We start from the raw sequence: 18,661 nt of genomic DNA, 5'->3' as shown, positions 1-18,661 counted from the left end.
AGAACCAAAAAAGTGTACCATTGAATTTTTACTTCGATCATTAAAATATCAGGTACTTGCTAACTGTTGACTAATACGTACTAGTGTAAGAAGTTCCATTTGCTGTCAAAAACCTGAATCGCGTATCATCTTGAATGAGATATCTTGAACCTTGTGCCATACATAACGTAGTTTAAGGATCTGTGTTGGTATATTCTGTGATAAAACTGAAGTTTAATACTTCAATTCAATACAAGAAAGTAAAACTGGCGTACAAAAAGGCCAGGGTAAAATGAGCTCTAGATTCAAGGTGAGCTTTTTTCCTTGTTTGAACATAAGTATCAAACTTTACCTACCTAAATACCGAGAGCGATGGTATGACCAACATTTGTTGTCGGGGGAACAAGGCTGACCTTGCAGCGCAGGTGATGCCGGGTTTTTTCTGTCTTTGGATGAAGTAAGGAGTTGTGGGACGGCGAGGGACGTCCGGTCCTTGTTGCCATGTCAGACTTTCTTTTTCTTTAAACGTATAATTAAGTTGCTCATAAAACTTATATAATATTATTCAATTCACCGAAAGATTTTCACTTGATCAATGGAAACTGTTATGTGATAAAGTCATAGATAAATGCATAGTATTTGCCACAGTATCATGTATGTAGTCTGTTTATATTTTTTTTAAGTATTGGAAAAGCATTTTTGCATTGTTCAGTCTAATTTTAACTAAAATTAAAAAGAAATTTTTATGACAAGTTTTGTAACTTCAGAAAACACTCAACTTGTATTGTATATGCTAGTCCTAACATCTATTTTACTTTTAAAAGTGAACAGTGACCGGGTAGCTGCTATCCATGTAGATTCAATTGATTTGATAAATGAATAGATGCGAGTGATGTATTTGGAGTGCAAATAATATGACGTTTTATCTATCAAGCCCTAAATGTTGTGAAGGAGAATAAAAATGAATATACATGAAATAATATGCAACCTTCTATTTGCAAAAAAAAGAATACATTTAACATAATGCCAACCACTCAACTCCGTTTTAAAAAGTTAACACGAACGACAAAAATTGTCCAAAACTCACACACGTGCAATGCACGTTTCCCCCTTGTTTCTCGTAATTAAACATGTACCCCTATTCATTTTTCCTTTCAACTTATTGATGCTGCAGGTAAACTAAGCCTTGACATCAAAAGCCTATAAGATGGTCTTCCTGTCAGAATGTTTGCTGAGCATTTGCAAGAACCTCCACAGTGTTATTAGCCTCTACAGGGCTATTATTACCCGTCAGTTTGAAAAAAAAAGTTTTACTATTTACGACCTGTAAATGCTACTGTGTTACGGTATAGCTACACTTATCAAGATGCAATATTCTGTATGAGCTACTATGAAAGGGGTACTGGTGTCACCGAAATGAAAAGTAACCTACAGTGAGTGTCACTGGAAGACAGAAGAAAAATGCCCAGAGTATGCATAATGTTCTACACGACTAATATTATAGTAATAAATTGGTGGACGTCCCAACTACCAAATACCTAATACCAGCCCAGAAGAGAACAAGAAATAGCCATGAAGTACCGGAGTTATCTCAGTTGTTCACTATGAACATTTTAGTTCGTATAAAGCTGACAAAACCATTACTTTTTTTATTTCTCAAAATGATCGACAAAGCGTCCAAAATAGACACTGCTGTAAATACCCAGGAGAAGCAATAAAAGAAGAAGCCTTTCTTACAAGCGTTTGAGTATGGTATCTCTCCTTTGTAGAAAGCTATGACCTCTCGTTATATTCCAGCAAGCCAGATTATTATAAAATTATTGTTCTCATCAGCAACGTTTGAGTCAATTTTCAATCGTGATAAATAATAACATTTTGCTTCGTGATAAATAATAACATTTTAGAATATTTTGGATAATGCCTAACATACAGTACATTGCATTAACATGAAAATACAAAATATTAAAGCATTTGGTATTGTAGCAAGAAATTAATGTTTTCTGACAAATTAAGAATCATACAAAAAACCTGTTACCTAACAAAAACCATAGGTTATTATATTGTTACCTAAAGAAGGCATTCTTTGACACACTAGGAGGGCCAGTGGCCACATACTTTACGGTCTTGACGTAGGTACATATTAATCAAAAACATTTTCTATTGCAGATATTTGAACCCAATAGAAGCACATAGCTACGTAAATATTTATAAGAGTGCTACAAGGTCTACAATTGATTTGTAAACGAAATATTGAACTCTCTACCTTGACGACAGTGGTCGCACGCTGTACTTGAGGATGGAGATACATATTACAACACATTTGTATCTCTTCACACAAGAAACATCTGGATTCTGTCATATCGGTACACAGTCAACAATAGCTTTGTAAATACCAACTACAAATTAATATTTTGAAAGCTGAAGGTAAAGTAAAAACCAACTACAAATTAACATTTTGAAAGCTGAAGGTCGCACTACAGGGGGTTGTAGTTCAATAAAGACCTGACTTCGTACTTGATATTCAGGATATAGGTTCAAGTCTTCTATTTGCTTGACACTCAAGTATTCGGTATCACATATTATGCAAGGAAGTTTATTGCTGACAACGTGACAATGTTTTAAAAATTCTACTACGATATTTTGATTAATTATGGTCCGTAACTCAGATATATTTGTTATGGAGTTGTTCTCAGCGTTGGAGACTAAAAAATTCAACTTTTGTCTACACGTGGATACTTAGGGAGAAGATGTAGGCATACAGACTATTTTCCGACTGCTGACGTTTCCCTGTATGTTTAACACTTAGGATGTGTATATATGAGAGCGAATTTTCACTAACAGCAGGAGGCTCGGGGAGAGCCACACGACACGGTCTTCTGCTACGTCTGCGAGGGAGTGAGGTAAGAAGTGTTCTGTTGTTTTATACACCATGCAGACCGCTATAGTTAATGGACATGCCTACTAATGCATTGGTTTACTTCAGAAAGGAATAATATTTTAAGAACTGTAACAAGCAAACCTTTCCCCGGTTCCGTCGGTAAAGGTTAGACATCGAGGTACTAAGATACGCCAAAAAATTACTCGAGCAACTGGACATGATTTAGGAAACGGTTAGACGTTTCATGTACCATCCACTACATTTCGTCGGGGGCACTGAAAAATTCTTTTGAGCCACAGCTTTGTCCGATTTGTTGTAGTTTAGTAGTACACATTAAGAGCAGAATAGGCTTTAAAGCTCATAGTTTTATGTCTCATTAGGTACGAAGATAACGCACGTGTGTAACATGTTTGAGCACTCTCCTGAAACCATTTGTCATTCACATCTATCACATGTATATACAAAAGAAGTTTGGTATACTAAAATGCGCCTCACATGTATCAGATTTTAATTACTTCTCAGTATTATACAAAACGGACTCTCGTCTGGTTTAAAGCTTGCAGGCTTTAAAGTGTGTTTTGCAGAAAGGACTAATTTGTTTCCCTAGAAAGACCATGTGCTTTGGGATTTCTTTCTTAAGGTTGCCCTTGGTTTTTATTTGTACCATATTTAACCAGCTTAATACGCGCGCACCGTATGTATGCCGCATTTTTCGGTTAAACGATAGAACTTCGAACTGACCATTATTATCAACATGTAAACCCACATTAACAGCAGTTTACATTTGCAAAGAGGGCCAAAGATCTGGCAGACAACCGTCGGGGTTTTTACTCCTTGATATTGTAGTTTAAACATCATCCGACAGACGGGGGTCCGTAAATCTATGGTCTTTTGGTCGGAAAAACGTCTTCAATTACTTTTTTTCTATATATTTGCTTTTTTTTAAAGATTTTTAACGGTATTGCCTCTTTGCCGTAAAGAATGTATATATTGAAACGTTTTATTCCGCGTCACCCTCTGCCCTAGCCCTCCCGCGAATCGGCTCTCCCTCAAGCCTTCGGCCGTCGACCAGCGGTCGGGCTGGTACCTCTGGCGCTATATTTTCATTTTCATTTTATTTTTATTTATTTATAAAGGTTAGCATATCGCCATTTTGGCGCTTTTCAAAGCTGCCTGTGTCATACATAACATAACATAATAAAAGGTAAATTGAGTACGATTAAAGGGTAATGATAAAAGAAACGGAACAAACTAATAAATTACATGAAACATACGAAATATATATAATATAATGATATAAATAATAATGGAACTGAATGGAATAATATAGGAACTAACTGAATTTGCATATCAATGTCTAAAAGCAAAATAGAACATTAACAACAAATCATATTAACTGTTGAGTAAAGAAAAATTAATGATGAAAGAAAAGGTAGTCTTGAAGACCCTTAGTGTTTTTGCATTTCTGACATTAGGAGGAAGTGTGTTCCAGAGGACTGCACCTGAAAAAGAAAGCGATCTCTTTTTGTACTGCAAGCGAGCTTTTGGTAGCTGAAGTCCCCCCTGTGTGCTTAGTCGGGTGTTGTGTGTGTGGGTACTGGCAGTTGTTGTGAATAGTTGAGAGATGTGTGGAGGTGACATTCCATTTAGTGCCTTACACATGTAGATAGCCTTGGCTCGTTTGTGGTGCTGTGCTACCGAGGTCCAACCTAACAAGTTCAGAACAGTTGCACTGGAGGTGTAGCGGTCGCAACCTAGTACTACCCTTCCCGCTCTATTTTGTAGCTTCTGTAGTTTGTCTATATGCCCCTTGCCTCCCTGGTCCCAAACAGCGCTGCAGTATATGATATGGGGGAGGAACAAATTGTCGTAAATTGTCAGTAGGGCTTGTCTGTTTAAGTAAGGTCTCAAACACTTCATTATTCCAATTGTTTGAGATAGCTTCTTTGACACGTGAAGAAAGTGGTCGCTCCAGACTAGGGCATTGTAAAGCACAACACCTAGATACCTGTTCCAATTCTGTCCCAGTTAGCCTAAGTTGTAAGTGTTGGTCAACACCTCTGGACCTATTTGAACCAACCAGCATTGACTTGCATTTGGAGGGATTCAAAGAAAGTCTGTTTGCGAGGAACCACTGTACTAACCGGATAGAATCGTTCTGGTGTGTGTCTTGTATTGTCTGTATGCTACGGTGTGAAAAGTATAGAATCGTATCGTCTGCATACATAGCGACCTTGCATGACTGTATACAGTTGGGGAGGTCGTTTATGTATACCATAAAAAGAAGGGGCCCAAGAATGGACCCCTGCGGAACGCCACATGTCACATTGGATGGTTTTGACAGGTCTGAGTTAAGGCACGTGCGCTGCAGCCTGCCAGTCAAGTAAGAGTTGAACCATCTACATGCCATTTCATCGACACCGTAGGCTTTGAGTTTACCTAACATGATGTCATGGTTAAGAGTATCAAAGGCCCTGGACAAATCGCAAAAGATCACACCAGTGTGTTGTTTTTTGTAGATTGAGTCAATCCAGTCCTCTGTTACAAAGTGCAGGGCAGACTCGCAAGAATGACGCTTTCTGAAACCTGACTGGCATTGTGAGAGTAGTTGGTGCTGGTTAAGGTAACCGTATAGCTGGTTGTGAACCGCCATTTCTAGTATTTTGGAAATACCAGGTAGGATAGATACTGGGCGATAATTACTGGGTGACGTCCTGTCACCTTTCTTATGGATTGGCATGACTATGGCCATTTTCCATTTGACCAGCAACTCTCCTGTTGTCAGGGATTTGTTGAAAAGATCTGTGAGCGATGGGGCTAAGACCTGTGGGCCTGCTTTCTATTATCAATGCTATCCAGGCCAGTGGCCTTTTTTGCATCCAGCATTTATAGTTGTTCAGTGACAGCATCTACTGTAATTGGTGTGAAAGCAAAAGGTGCTTTCGGCTACGTTTACAAACTGTGTAGGTGAGTAGGGCGAGACAGCTCCTGAGAGTGCACTACACAAGTCCTGTATAATTTTATAAAAAAAAAAATTGTTCAAAGTTTCTGCCATCCCTTTACTGTCACAAATACTCTGGCCGCCATGTTCCAGGTAAGTAACAGTGTTTGATGTCTTGATGGGTAGTAGTGTACGTATGGCCTTCCAGACCCCAGCCTGCCCCCCGTCTGATCCCTGGATTACTGACTTAGCTGCATGATCTTTTTTTAGCTTGGCGGCATAAGTAATTCACCATGTTTTTCATTCCCTTGTAGTCGGACATGTCGCTTGCACTACCGGAGCGTTTCGCTCTCTTGTACATTTTGTCTCGTAGAGCAATGAGGTCGCGAAGGTCGCTAGTGAACCATGGTGCAGGTGTACCTCTGATTTTACCTTATTTCAATGGGGCATGTGTGTTGGCAACTCCGATAACCAGCTCTTCCCAGACGTCAACCTGTTCGTCTATAGTTGGAAAGTTTTCGATGATGTGCCATGGTATTTGGGCAAGATCTTCACGATACTTTTCTTCATTAACCCTCAACAGTACACCTTCCCGGACTGATTAATCTGTACACCTGGAATCCGCGCGGACCCCAGAACAGTTTTTTGCTAATTTTTAGAAATTATCAACATGCTACTAGCTCAATTGCTTTGCAAACTGATGTGGGAACCTCTGTGTCCACATTACATACAAAAATCATACATTTGGAACTTTTTCAATTTTTTGGTGAAGAAAAGAAGACAAGAAGAAATACCCGATTTTTAAACCCATTTCAGACTGAAGGGGCTTTTGAGGCCCAACTTTGATCTCAGATAGCGGCTAAACGGCCTGCGCTAGAAGTATCAAATTTGGAGACCTTTCCTGAAATGTCTCTTGAAAAAAGTTCATATTAGTTTAATACTAGTAAGTTGATGGTTTTTTTTGTGTTGCCATGGCAACGGGTTTCTAGCAGGCATTTTTTTTGAAAATAGAAGTAATTTTGGTTTAAACATAAAAATTTTCTGAGTTTTATATTAAATTACACTTCTTTTCCAACATTAGTAACATCTTACATAATCAAATATAAGTTAAATCATTTAATATGCATAGAATATGCTAATTTGATGACGTTTTTGGTCAAAATCCAATATGGCGGACTATATTATTAGCCCTGACGTCATATGACGTCATAATTACACCAAAGTTATCAAAATCTAATTCTATTACTACACCATTCTCTGAAAACTTGGTAGACATACGATGAGTGCATAAAAACATATAAAAACGGAAATAAGGTAATGTATAAGAACGCCAGTGTATCCATTATGATCGAAAGCCGGCTAGGGTCCGCGCGGACCCCAAAAGAAAATCAGATATAATTTTTTTTTATAAATGGTAGAAACGGAGTTTTCTGCATTGTATTGAGAGACAACTTTGTGGGTGACAATTACCTAAAATTTCAGAAAAAAATCTTTAGAAACAAAAAAGATATTACAGAATATATAGTGCTGGTCCGCGCGGACCCCAGGTGTACTGTTTAGGGTTAAATGATTTATAAACTCTTCTACATGTGAAGTTGGGTTGATGTCTGGGACTTTTTTTTCTGTGGAAAGCAAAAGTCATAACATGGTTACTGAAGCCCCCCTCGTAAGTCCCCTGGTTGTGCAGACGTGTTGTCTCATTTGTTAGGATCACATCTAACGAAGTGGAGGAGGTGTCAGTGGTTCTGGTTGGTGTTGTCATGACATTCTCTAGCTGGTACAACATACAGGAGAATCTCAACTTTCCTATTGGCCCTGAATTATCAGAAGCCAGCCAATTACAGTTGAGATTGCCCATAATTATTACTTCCTCATCTTCATCAGCAATTCTGTCCATGCATTCATCAAATTTCTCGAAGAACGCGTGGTCATCGGTTGGCGGGAGGTACATGGCCTGGAACGTCCAAATCACGACGTGCTTTGAAAGGAATTCTGTTGGAGATATACAAAGCGACACCGCCCCCATGCCGAGCTCCACGGTCTTTTCTTAGTACATTATAAGAATGAATGGAAACATGAGCATCAGTGATAGAATCATCCAACATAGTCTCAGACACAGCAAGTACATCGGTTTTACTGCAGTCTAGAAACGCTTCAAGTTGCGGTTTCTTTTTAACTAGACTTCGTATATTCTGATGCGCAAACAGAAGACCCTTATGGTTCGACTTTACTGGTGCGTCTGTCGTAATATTCAGTAAGTCTTCATGATCGACGGAGAATGGGTCTGTCTGGGACATGTTACCAGTGATATTGCACTTGTGACACAACCAATTGACAGTTACATCCTTGTTATCAAGTCTTTCTGCACAGGCTGTATGAAAACAAGTATCACATAAAACACAAGAAATACCTTTTCCTACCCTATGTAAACAAAGTCCTCATTGGTATCTGGAGGCCCTGGGTTGGGAGACACATCACCAGACAGGAGTATGGCCAGGCAGGAAAGCAGGTTTAAAGTCGGCCGAGTTCTGTCGGCTCCGGTCGAAGATGGTGCCAGGCGTGTAAGTCCGTACAGTCCGGGGTTAAACTTCACGATGCTAGTACTCTGGGTCAGCCAGCTTCCAGTTTCAGCACTAGCTCTACTGAAAGTCTTATCCCATGTAGGTACAGTTGCAGGGCGTGGGAGCACCGCTAGGGCTAACACTAACATAAACAATGCCCTGGGGATGCCGAGTACGACAGTGCCCCGAGTAACAGTAGAAAATCCTTGAACAACTAACATGATACAGGTAAAATCAGTCGCTAGGCTAAAATAACATTACTGCGAGTCACTCGCTAAAATACAAGGTAAAATCACAAGGTACCTGATCGTTCCAAGATGGCATGTATTCCCGTGATAATAAGACCAAAAATATCGAAAAGAAGGATCAAAATGGATGAAATAGTTAATGTGAGACAAGTATGATGTACTTATCTTTATACCAGAAACACCAAAAAAGGCTGATGGTAAAATTTGAAGGAGATATTCAGTGGATTTAGGAATGGATTTTGGGACGGGAATCAAACAACAGCCATCTTAGATCACATTGATATGCAAATATACGGAATACACCGTGTTGTATAAAGAATTATGTGCTTGCTACTTCAGCAATTCCTTCATATTATGGTGTTTAAAAATCTTTAAATGTACTAATTCGTAATTTTATTGTTTATAAATTCAAATATTTGCTTTTGGTTAATATATTTTTTTCTGAGCCAGAACATAAATAAAATCTAACTCTGCTTTCATGTCGATATACGCACGCTGAATATATACAATAACAACACGTACAATTTCTCATGGAGGCATTTCCCTTTATCTTCTGCTTTACAGGTTTACCTTCGAATGGATCTGTTTTGTTGCAGAAGTGGAAATATTTGAATTAGAAACTGTAACTAGGAACCTTTTTTTTTGGTTGTATGTCCACATTTTATAGAATAGGTTCATGTAATTTACGTTACGTTTACCATAGTGGTATACATTGAATAGTAGCAGTAGATAAAGCTTGGGTATTACTTTAAATTTACATACTTGTTGCTCGCCATTATTTTTGCAAAATTAATTTTAGGTAATTTAGGTTTGGCAGTTGACCAGAGAAGTTTGAAATATCCATGTTCTGTAAATTAAATAGAACAAAAAAAAACACAAAATAAATTATTTTAAAGTAACGCATGACTAAATTTCAAATTACTACGAGTGGGCATATGTCCAAGAAATGCTCATGCCAAATTTTAAGTAATTCAGATTATGTCTGAAATGTGTATTATTGTTTCAAAATAGCCGACCACAGAGTCAAAATGTAGTTGTTAAAAAGCGTAGATGTATGTCGAAAGTGATGTCAAATTTCTCTCGGCAAATGTCCAACGCACCCCATACTACTTTTCATCTTGTGAAGGAGGTATACTACCTACAGGAGTAATGTGCTGGAGGCGGTTTTCCGTGTTCGCAGATCACAGGGATCCCTTTGTATAATCGGCAAATTTATACGTCGTCTCCATGCACGCCCGTGATGATGCACGTGTTTTTACTCCGCGACGGAGGTCATGACCTCTTGACGGAGTATTGTAAGGCGGCGGTTTTTTTCAGTTTCGCAGCTAGAACACGGGGTTCCCTTTCTTTAATCGGCATGTTATTTTATACGTCGTCTGTGGGTATGCTCTTTATAATGCACGTATTTTTATTTTCGCTGTAGCTTTTTTCGTTGTCTATGTAATATTTCAAAAGTACCACTTAATTTAAGAGGCTTGTTTCGAAAAGCGGGGGGGGGTCAGGCTTCAAGCAGATACGGATTTTGGTCGGTGATTAAAAACAGCTGTTTTACGTCGCATGTAGTCAAAATGGTGAGTCGTTCACCAATGTGTTCGCAGTGGTGATGCACGTCTTTTATTCTCACCGTAGCGGTTTTGATATTGAGGTAAATACATATTTTAGAAACATCCCTCTGATGTCGCTGAATTGTTTTCGCCCGGCTATTTTACCGGTAGTGACTCGCGGTGCTGGCTGCAACTGTTGCTGATTATACGGACTGCGCTAATATTCTTTTCTGGTTTTGGGCCTTGCCAGTCGCGTTTTACAGATATGTACTGCAACTGTTGGCCATTTTGCAACTGTTTTCAGTATGTCGGGCAACTGTTTCAGATTATTTGCTTATAATGATTATTCCTTACTTAAGTGGTATAACAGTAACGGTAAGACGGTGGGGTTGTCTTTGTTACTAGTGATACTACAATGATAGTCCGATCTTTATGTAAATGCAATGATTGTGTGTTTGCAATTGAAATGAACTTCGAACTTGAAGCACATTATATTTACATGCCCTGTGAGCAGTAATGGATTTAATCGATTTTTGTATGTTTTATGGTTGTGGCGCGCACTTATTGTATTAACCGTTGCCTAATGTCTGCACAGTAGTTCTGGCGTTGACGCTTGGGATTATTACCTCCATGAAAAATGGAGGTATTTTTTTGGCGTGTCTGTCTGTCTGTTTGTGTGTGTTTGTGTGTGTCTGTCTGTCTTTGTGTGTGTGTGTGTTAGTGTTTCCGCACATTTGTAGTCAGCAAAACTTCAGAACGCCTTCATGGATTGTGATGATATTTGGTATGCTGGTAAGTCTTAGAAAGAAAAAGGTTAAGGTTAAATATGGACCTCCTAAGGGAGGACCTTGGTACTGCAGCACAATTTCCGGTTTTTGTATATTATGTCCTGAACACGCTGTGGTCTTGATGTTTTGGTGACAGATAGCTTTTGCTGTCAGGAATAAGTAATATGGGTTTGATCCCCCAAGCAGAGGACTTTCTGGCGAGATTTTTAAAAGCCATTAAAGTCCAGATAGGAACAACGTATTTTGATCATTTTTGGAGTGTAGGTAGCTGAGACAGACTTTTTAAATTATTAAATGCAAATTATGCCAATGAGGACTTAATTTGCATAATTAATGATGACATTCTATAATTTCATTGTTTTATATAAAAGTAATTTTATACGTATAATCTATTTCATCTGTGGCAGGCGAAACATCAACAAATACCAATTATGCAAATGATGACCTAGTTTGCATAATTAACCTTCAAACACCCGAACAGGGTCCAATTGAACACCAGACGTATATTTTAAGTGCTATCTGAATTTCTTTTTTTATTCTAAAAAATTCCTCCCGTGACTTTGTCAGTAAACCTCTTCTACAAGTTCTCCTAATTTTTTTTTGAGATCGGCAAAAATTTGTACAAATAACAATGGAAGTCTTATGTAAGACCGTCTGGGGTCCAAATGGACATCAGCCATGTATTTGCACTTTCCTAAACACGAAATTGTTCGGATGTCCTCAATATGTCTTCAAGGAAGCATTATTAAAGCAATAATATTATGCAGTTTGCCAAGTAACCTCAACCTCAGGAATTATTTCATCAGGTTTTCAGAGGTTTCAAAATTTGACAATCATATGAGGTCAAAGGTGAACCCCATGTTCATTCCTGCAGGCCTCATCCTATTTTCGCATAAATTATGATAATAAGCTGGAATTTTTTTAACACTTAATCATGCCAAAATAAACATCTTAAGTAACCCTAAACAGTACACCTGGGGTCCGCGCGGACCAGCACTATATATTCTGTAATATCTTTTTTGTTTCTAAAGATTTTTTTCTGAAATTTTAGGTAATTGTCACCCACAAAGTTGTCTCTCAACACAGTGCTGAAAACTCCGTTTCTACCATTTATGAAAAAAATTATATCTGATTTTCTTTTGGGGTCCGCGCGGACCCCAGCCGGCTTTCGATCATAATGGATACACTGGCGTTCTTATACATTACCTTATTTCCGTTTTTATATGTTATTATGCACTCATCGTATGTCTACCAAGTTTTCAGAGAATGGTGTAGTAATAGAATTAAATTTTGATAACTTTGGTGTAGTTATGACGTTATATGACGTCAGAGCTAATAATATAGTCCGCCATATTGGATTTTGACCAATGACGTCTCAAATTAGCATATTCTTTGCATAGTAAATGATTTAACTTATATTTAATTATGTAAGATGTTATTGATGTTGGAAAAGAAGTGTAATTTAATATAAAACTCAGAAAATTCTTATGTTTAAACCAAAATTACTTCTATTTAAAAAAAAAACCTGCCTGCTAGAAACCCGTTGCCATGGCAACAAAAAAAACATCAACTTACTAGTATCAATCTAATATGAACTTTTTTCCAGAGACATTTTAGGAAAGGTCTCCAAATTTGATACTTCTAGCGCAAGCCGTTTAGCCGCTATCTGAGATCAAAGTTGGGCCTCAAAAGCCCCTTCAGTCTGAAATGGGTTTAAAAATCGGGTATTTCTTCTTGTCTTCTTTTCTTCACCAAAAAATTGAAAAAGTTCCAAATGTATGATTTTTGTATGTAATGTGGACACAGAGGTTTGCAAAACAATTGAGCTGGTAGCATGTTGATAATTTCTAAAAATTAGCAAAAAACTGTTCTGGGGTCTGCGCGGACCCCAGGTGTACAGATTAATCAGTCCGGGAAGGTGTTCTGTTGAGGGTTAATATGTTTAAGCAATATATGTTCAAAGGTCACTGAAAGGATGTAAAGGGGAATATAAATTTGAAAGAAACCAAATGGGGTCCATTTGGACCCCGTTCGGGCATGAACGTCACAAAAAAAGTTCGGGTGTTTGAGGGTTAATGTGAAAATTCTGTGATTCCTTTTGGTGAATGATGGGAATTTTATACCTTGTGACATGTGCAAGTTACTGAAAGGTTAACACCATCATGCATATATTATGTTAATGTAGAGATAATTTGCATAATTAATGAGGACATGTTGAAATGAAGTATAACAAATTTTATGAATATTGTCATTTGAATTTAGAAAACCATTAATCAAACTACATTATGATAATTACGACGTTATTTCTATAGTCAATTAGACAAATAAAAAACATTTACAAAAACTCACATGTTTAATGGAGTTATGAGATCTCCTAATTCTTGTTTTTTTGCAAAATATAAAACTTCACGGAGGATTGTCGAATATTTCTATTTTTTAAGAATTTTTTAACAATTGTCCATTGATCCCATGCAGCTGCACAAAAATGTCCATGATTTACCCTGTAAAGAGACATTGTTATCTAGTTTATTATGGTTTTGCATGGTTTTCTCGTGCAATGACTCTTAAACTCTATTGAACGAAACGTATTTAATTAACCCTCAACAGTACACCTTCCCGGACTGATTAATCTGTACACCTGGGGTCCGCGCGGACCCCAGAACAGTTTTTTGCTAATTTTTAGAAATTATCAACATGCTACCAGCTCAATTGTTTTGCAAACTGATGTGGGAACCTCTGTGTCCACATTACAAACAAATATCATACATTTTGAACTTTTTCTATTTTTTGGTGAAGAAAAGAAGACAAGAAGAAATACCCGATTTTTAAACCCATTTCAGACTGAAGGGGCTTTTGGGGCCAAACTTTGATCTCAGATAGCGGCTAAACGGCTTGCGCTAGAAGTATCAAATTTGGAGACCTTTCCTAAAATGTCTCTGGAAAAAAGTTTATATTAGTTTGATACTAGTAAGTTGATGTTTTTTTGTGTTGCCATGGCAACGGGTTTCTATTTTTCAAAATAGAAGTAATTTTGGTTTAAACATAAAAATTTTCTGAGTTTTATATTAAATTACACTTCTTTTCCAACATTAATAACATCTTACATAATTAAATATAAGTTAAATCATTTAATATGCATGGAATATGCTAATTTGATGACGTCATTGGTCAAAATCCAATATGGCGGACTATATTATTAGCTCTGACGTCATATGACGTCATAATTACCCCCAAAGTTATTGAAATTTAATTCTATTACTACACCATTCTCTGAAAACTTGGTAGACATAAGATGAGTGCATAAAAACATATAAAAACGGAAATAAGGTAATGTATAAGAACGCCAATGTATCCATTATGATCGAAAGCCGGCTGGGGTCCGCGCGGACCCCAAAAGAAAATCAAATATAAATTTTTTTATAAATGGTAGAAACGGAGTTTTCTGCACTGTATTGAGAGACAACTTTGTGGGTGACAATTACCTAAAATTTCAGAAAAAAATCTTTAGAAACAAAAAAGATACTACAGAATATATAGTGCTGGGGTCCGCGCGGACCCCAGGTGTACTGTTTAGGGTTAAATCAGAACCATTTGTCTAAATTATAAGGAAATGCTTAATAGCCTTCTTTGTTAAATTTATTCGTAGACAGGTGCCATGCATATAACCAGCTCAATCGGGTCTAACGTTCATAAAACATGCTAATTTATGGTGTTAAGTTTAAGCTTAGTTCAAGCACAGCGATGAAGAACTCACCCTGAATTTACACACATACTCGTCAACCTTCGAGTTAGATGAATGATCTATTCGCTGACTTTCTGGATGTGGTGGGAGATTTAATCTTCCGGTTAGTTTTAATTCACGCTTCTGACTTCCGGAAAGCCAGTGAGTGGATTATTCATTTGACAATTTTATAATTAAGTTAATTTCGACGAAAAATTCAGGGTGAGGTTCTTCCTTTTGTGTTGAAACAAAGCTTAAACTCTTGATTGTAGAACACAGATGACCTTACAATAGAACCTGTTAATTTGTATCTAAAGTCTAATTAATAAACATAGTTATCATAGTTGTCCTGACAGGATGCGGGCAGCCATGGCGATGTGGACGGTCCTGCTGCTGTTGGTTGTCAACACAGGTAGGAGAACTGGCATGCAGATGTATTATAGTCTCCTTAACATTGCCATAATTAACATACAAAGAAATTAAAGCTAATGACACAAATGATAATCGTACTACAAGCATATTCTTTAAAGTTTGCTGTTGGCTTAACGTACAATTTGTAGCAATGATAATACATTATTCAAAGCCGTTAGTTTGTAACATGTCATCTTTACTTCTAATTGAATTTAAGGTTATTACTAAAAATTCGTCATTTGAAATATTTTCGACAATATTTTACAAATATAATCATTTACTCATACCTCAATGGATTCGAAAAGCTATATTCCTACATGTAAATAATTAAAGGTACTGTAAGTTATAGAGTACCTTACAAGGGACTTAACGGTTATTGCGAAAAATACTTGTCATGTGGAATCTTTTGGATTATATTTTTCGAATGATATGACTTGGTCATACTTCTTCAAAATAATGTGAAACACCGTAAGGTGCAGTAAGTTACAAGTGCACTTTAAATTCTAAGAATAATCTTTATCATTTTGGCTCAGGCCCACCCAGTTTGTCCAGCTTGGTATTAAACAGCCCAAGTCATAAAGCGCAATATTAAGACATATATCTATAAAATTACAGTTATACACGAAAGTTCATGTTTGTCAAGAAACCCCGTGCATAATCGGTAAGAAATAAAATTAAACTGTATGTTAATGTCTAGGTAGCGTAACTGCTGGCCATGAGTATGAGGGCTATGACTACTGGGTAAACCACAATTTGCTGTCCTACTGGGACGCAATGAATAGCTGCGGTGACCGTGGCCATCTTGTGGACTTCAGTAAAGGGACATCTGACGGTAGCTTTAACTGGGATATTCAGAGGCACCTCACTCGGAATGTTATTGGCAACTACTGGCATCTCTTTTGGGCTGGACTCCAGGAGGTACATTCCAGTTACTTGCTTTATCTTTACAAAGAGCCTTGTAAACTCAAAAGCGTTCCATGCTGAATACGAAACCTAACAAGTCTTTCACCGACACTTTGTATTTTTGCACATGTAAAATAATGCTCAAACAGACCTATCAAGTCGTTCTTCACCGAAGTTTCTTATTTTGTACACACAATAGAATATTTAAAGTTAAGTTGGCTCTGTGTATGTAACAGTCATGTGACAGCTACCTCTTGTTACTTTTATGAATTATCAATTTTGGTTGAACCTAAACTATTATTATTTATCATCTAAGTTACATTTGATTTGATTTCTGTATATGACCAGTACTACTTAATTTCCTGTATTTATTATATATTATGTTAAGTTATAATTTATGTTATATCTGATTCTCTGTACCTTTTGATTTGTTTTGATTTTGTATTTTGTCGGTATCTTATAAGCCCATATGGGCTGGGGGACATATTGATCGCAATGGCACGAAAATAAACATTCATTCATTCATTCATTCATTCATTCATTCATTCATTCATTCATTCATTCATTCATTCAAACAGACCTATTAAGTCATTCACCGACGACATTCAACATTAATTAATGCCGCATCAGCCAATGCTTTCAAACGCCTTTATTCTTGTTTAATTTATTTGTCTTTAACTATGTGTTTAAGAATGTAATCTATATTCCAGTACGATGATTGGACATGGAGATGGCAGGCCAGTGGCACTATTGCTAGTGTCCCCTGGCATGGGGGCGAACCAAACAATAGATATCAAAATTGCGGCCTGTGGAAGTGGAATGTTGTGTACAGAGTCTGGGCCTTTGATGACGAGTTTTGCACCCTAATATCTAAATCCATTTGTCAAGAAGGTAGGTAAATTATTCAGATTAAATTGCCCACTTAGTAAGGAAACTTCTGTTAATACGCGTGGTAGCCATGTCTTCTTCTGAACATAATACTCTTAAACTTTTCAATCACACTTGATGTAGATTGATAACATACATGTCATTATTGATTTGACTAAGGCGGAAATAGTATAAAGGCGGGGCGGCATGCGCAATAAATGTACCAAAATATACATCAGAGGTTTATGTTTATTTCAGGCTCGAAGGCCTATAGCATACAGACACATAACACGACACAAAACTTATGTAAAAACAAACGTCAAAGTCTGTAAAGATAAATGTAAAAAAAAAAAAATAACGACCTATCCTGCCACAGGGAGGTCCCCTTACGGTGGGTCGGCCACGTAATAATTCAGAACAGGCTAGAGAAGAATGCCTCCGAACGTATTAACAGTTTGATAATGGCTTTACCTGACCCTATCAACCGAAAAGCAAACGATTACAGCGCTTGGCCTTACGTGTCCGCACAGATAGGTCTCTATTACTAGTACTTCATTGCTGAGACAAAAGAATTTTAGGCAGTCATGGTAGGCAACTCGCAACCCATGCATGGTTTGAGATCAATAGCTAGACCAAAGTTGAACACAATACACCACAATGTGATATGAAGAGAATGCGTTTCACGTTTAATTTCATGGATTGTTAGTTGTTATTTTTACATTAAATGCTCTTGATAACTACGAATTTTAATCAATCCAAATCTAACCTACCTTTTTTTAACCAAGACGTCGACGAATGCCATGGTAACAACGGAGGCTGTAATCACAACTGTGTGAACACTGACGGGAGCTACCGCTGTGAATGTTGGCGTGGATACGAGCTGTCTGGGTCAAGGACCTGCGTTGGTGAGTGCGGCCATTAAACACTGAGTGAAGACATATTAGGCCCTTGTAATTTCGAACGTTTTGCAATTTTTAAAGATTTGAATTCTTTTGATATCTTTTTACAATATCCTAACAAAAACGCCTGCAAGCTAGCTTAAACGGATGTCACATTAAATGTCTACAACCTAAACGTTGTGTTTATACAATGCCAACAACTAAGGGATATAAAACAAAAAAGGCCCTAAGTGTTCTCATATTTTCTCATTATACACATTTTTTTAAATTTCTTAAACACACGTCTAACCAACATTTTGAGTTGCCTTGGAGAATTCTTTGTGCCTGTGTCTGTCTGTCAGGCAGGCACAGACAAACGCTGCCTAGAAATTAACATCAATGAAGATGACAATATAATCAGTAGTACTTCTACTCATGTTTAAACAGATAATTAACTTTCACGTCATGTTTTTCTACGTCAGAGATCAACGAATGTGAAAGTTATCCGTGCCTCAATGGTGGAACCTGTCGGGATCTAAATGACACTTACAGATGTGACTGTGTCCAAGGATGGACGGGACGCAACTGCCAAACAGGTAGGTTAGCTAAAAATACTGTGATAATGTCTTTCTCACAATGCGGTTTTTTTATGGCACTGTTGGACAGGTCCCGGTGGTTGTCGGTGCATTTTTGACACGGCTAATTGGCGCCGAGCTGATTTTCAACCCCGAGCCCCCGGGCTAGAACCAGAGACAAAGCTGTAACCTAATTATGACCATGGCAGCTGGCGTCCGTCCTGCTTCATGATGCCAGCCGGTGTTACATCTCGGCCTCCTATGATTTTGCCCAGCCCGGGTCGAGATTTCTAGCGATTCCGCCCTACCCGCTAGTGATTTGATCCCCCAACCTCGCCCTCTTCAGCGATTTCGCCCCCCCCCCCCA

The 18,661-nt window shown here is 37.8% G+C and overlaps 1 protein-coding gene across 1 annotated transcript in view; it reads left to right on the top strand.

Annotated features, from left to right (window-relative positions):
* Window positions 1–2,847: 2,847 nt before the first annotated feature.
* The window catches only part of LOC109475467 (neurogenic locus notch homolog protein 1-like), a 23,217-nt gene continuing 7,403 nt past the window's right edge, over window positions 2,848–18,661 (top strand). Inside the window, exons 1-6 of the mRNA XM_019776088.1 lie at window positions 2,848–2,879; window positions 15,017–15,072; window positions 15,769–15,989; window positions 16,685–16,865; window positions 17,627–17,746; window positions 18,202–18,315. Coding sequence (XP_019631647.1) covers window positions 15,018–15,072; window positions 15,769–15,989; window positions 16,685–16,865; window positions 17,627–17,746; window positions 18,202–18,315 — 691 coding nt within the window. The 5' untranslated portion in view covers window positions 2,848–2,879; window position 15,017. The remainder of the gene's footprint in view (window positions 2,880–15,016; window positions 15,073–15,768; window positions 15,990–16,684; window positions 16,866–17,626; window positions 17,747–18,201; window positions 18,316–18,661) is intronic.

This window comes from Branchiostoma belcheri, unplaced genomic scaffold, assembly GCF_001625305.1.
Source record: "Branchiostoma belcheri isolate BF01 breed outbred unplaced genomic scaffold, Haploidv18h27 scaffold103, whole genome shotgun sequence".
In the NCBI taxonomy this organism is placed as follows: domain Eukaryota; kingdom Metazoa; phylum Chordata; class Leptocardii; order Amphioxiformes; family Branchiostomatidae; genus Branchiostoma; species Branchiostoma belcheri.
Note: the sequence above shows the minus strand (reverse complement) of the source record. Positions and strands in the feature narration are given on the sequence as shown.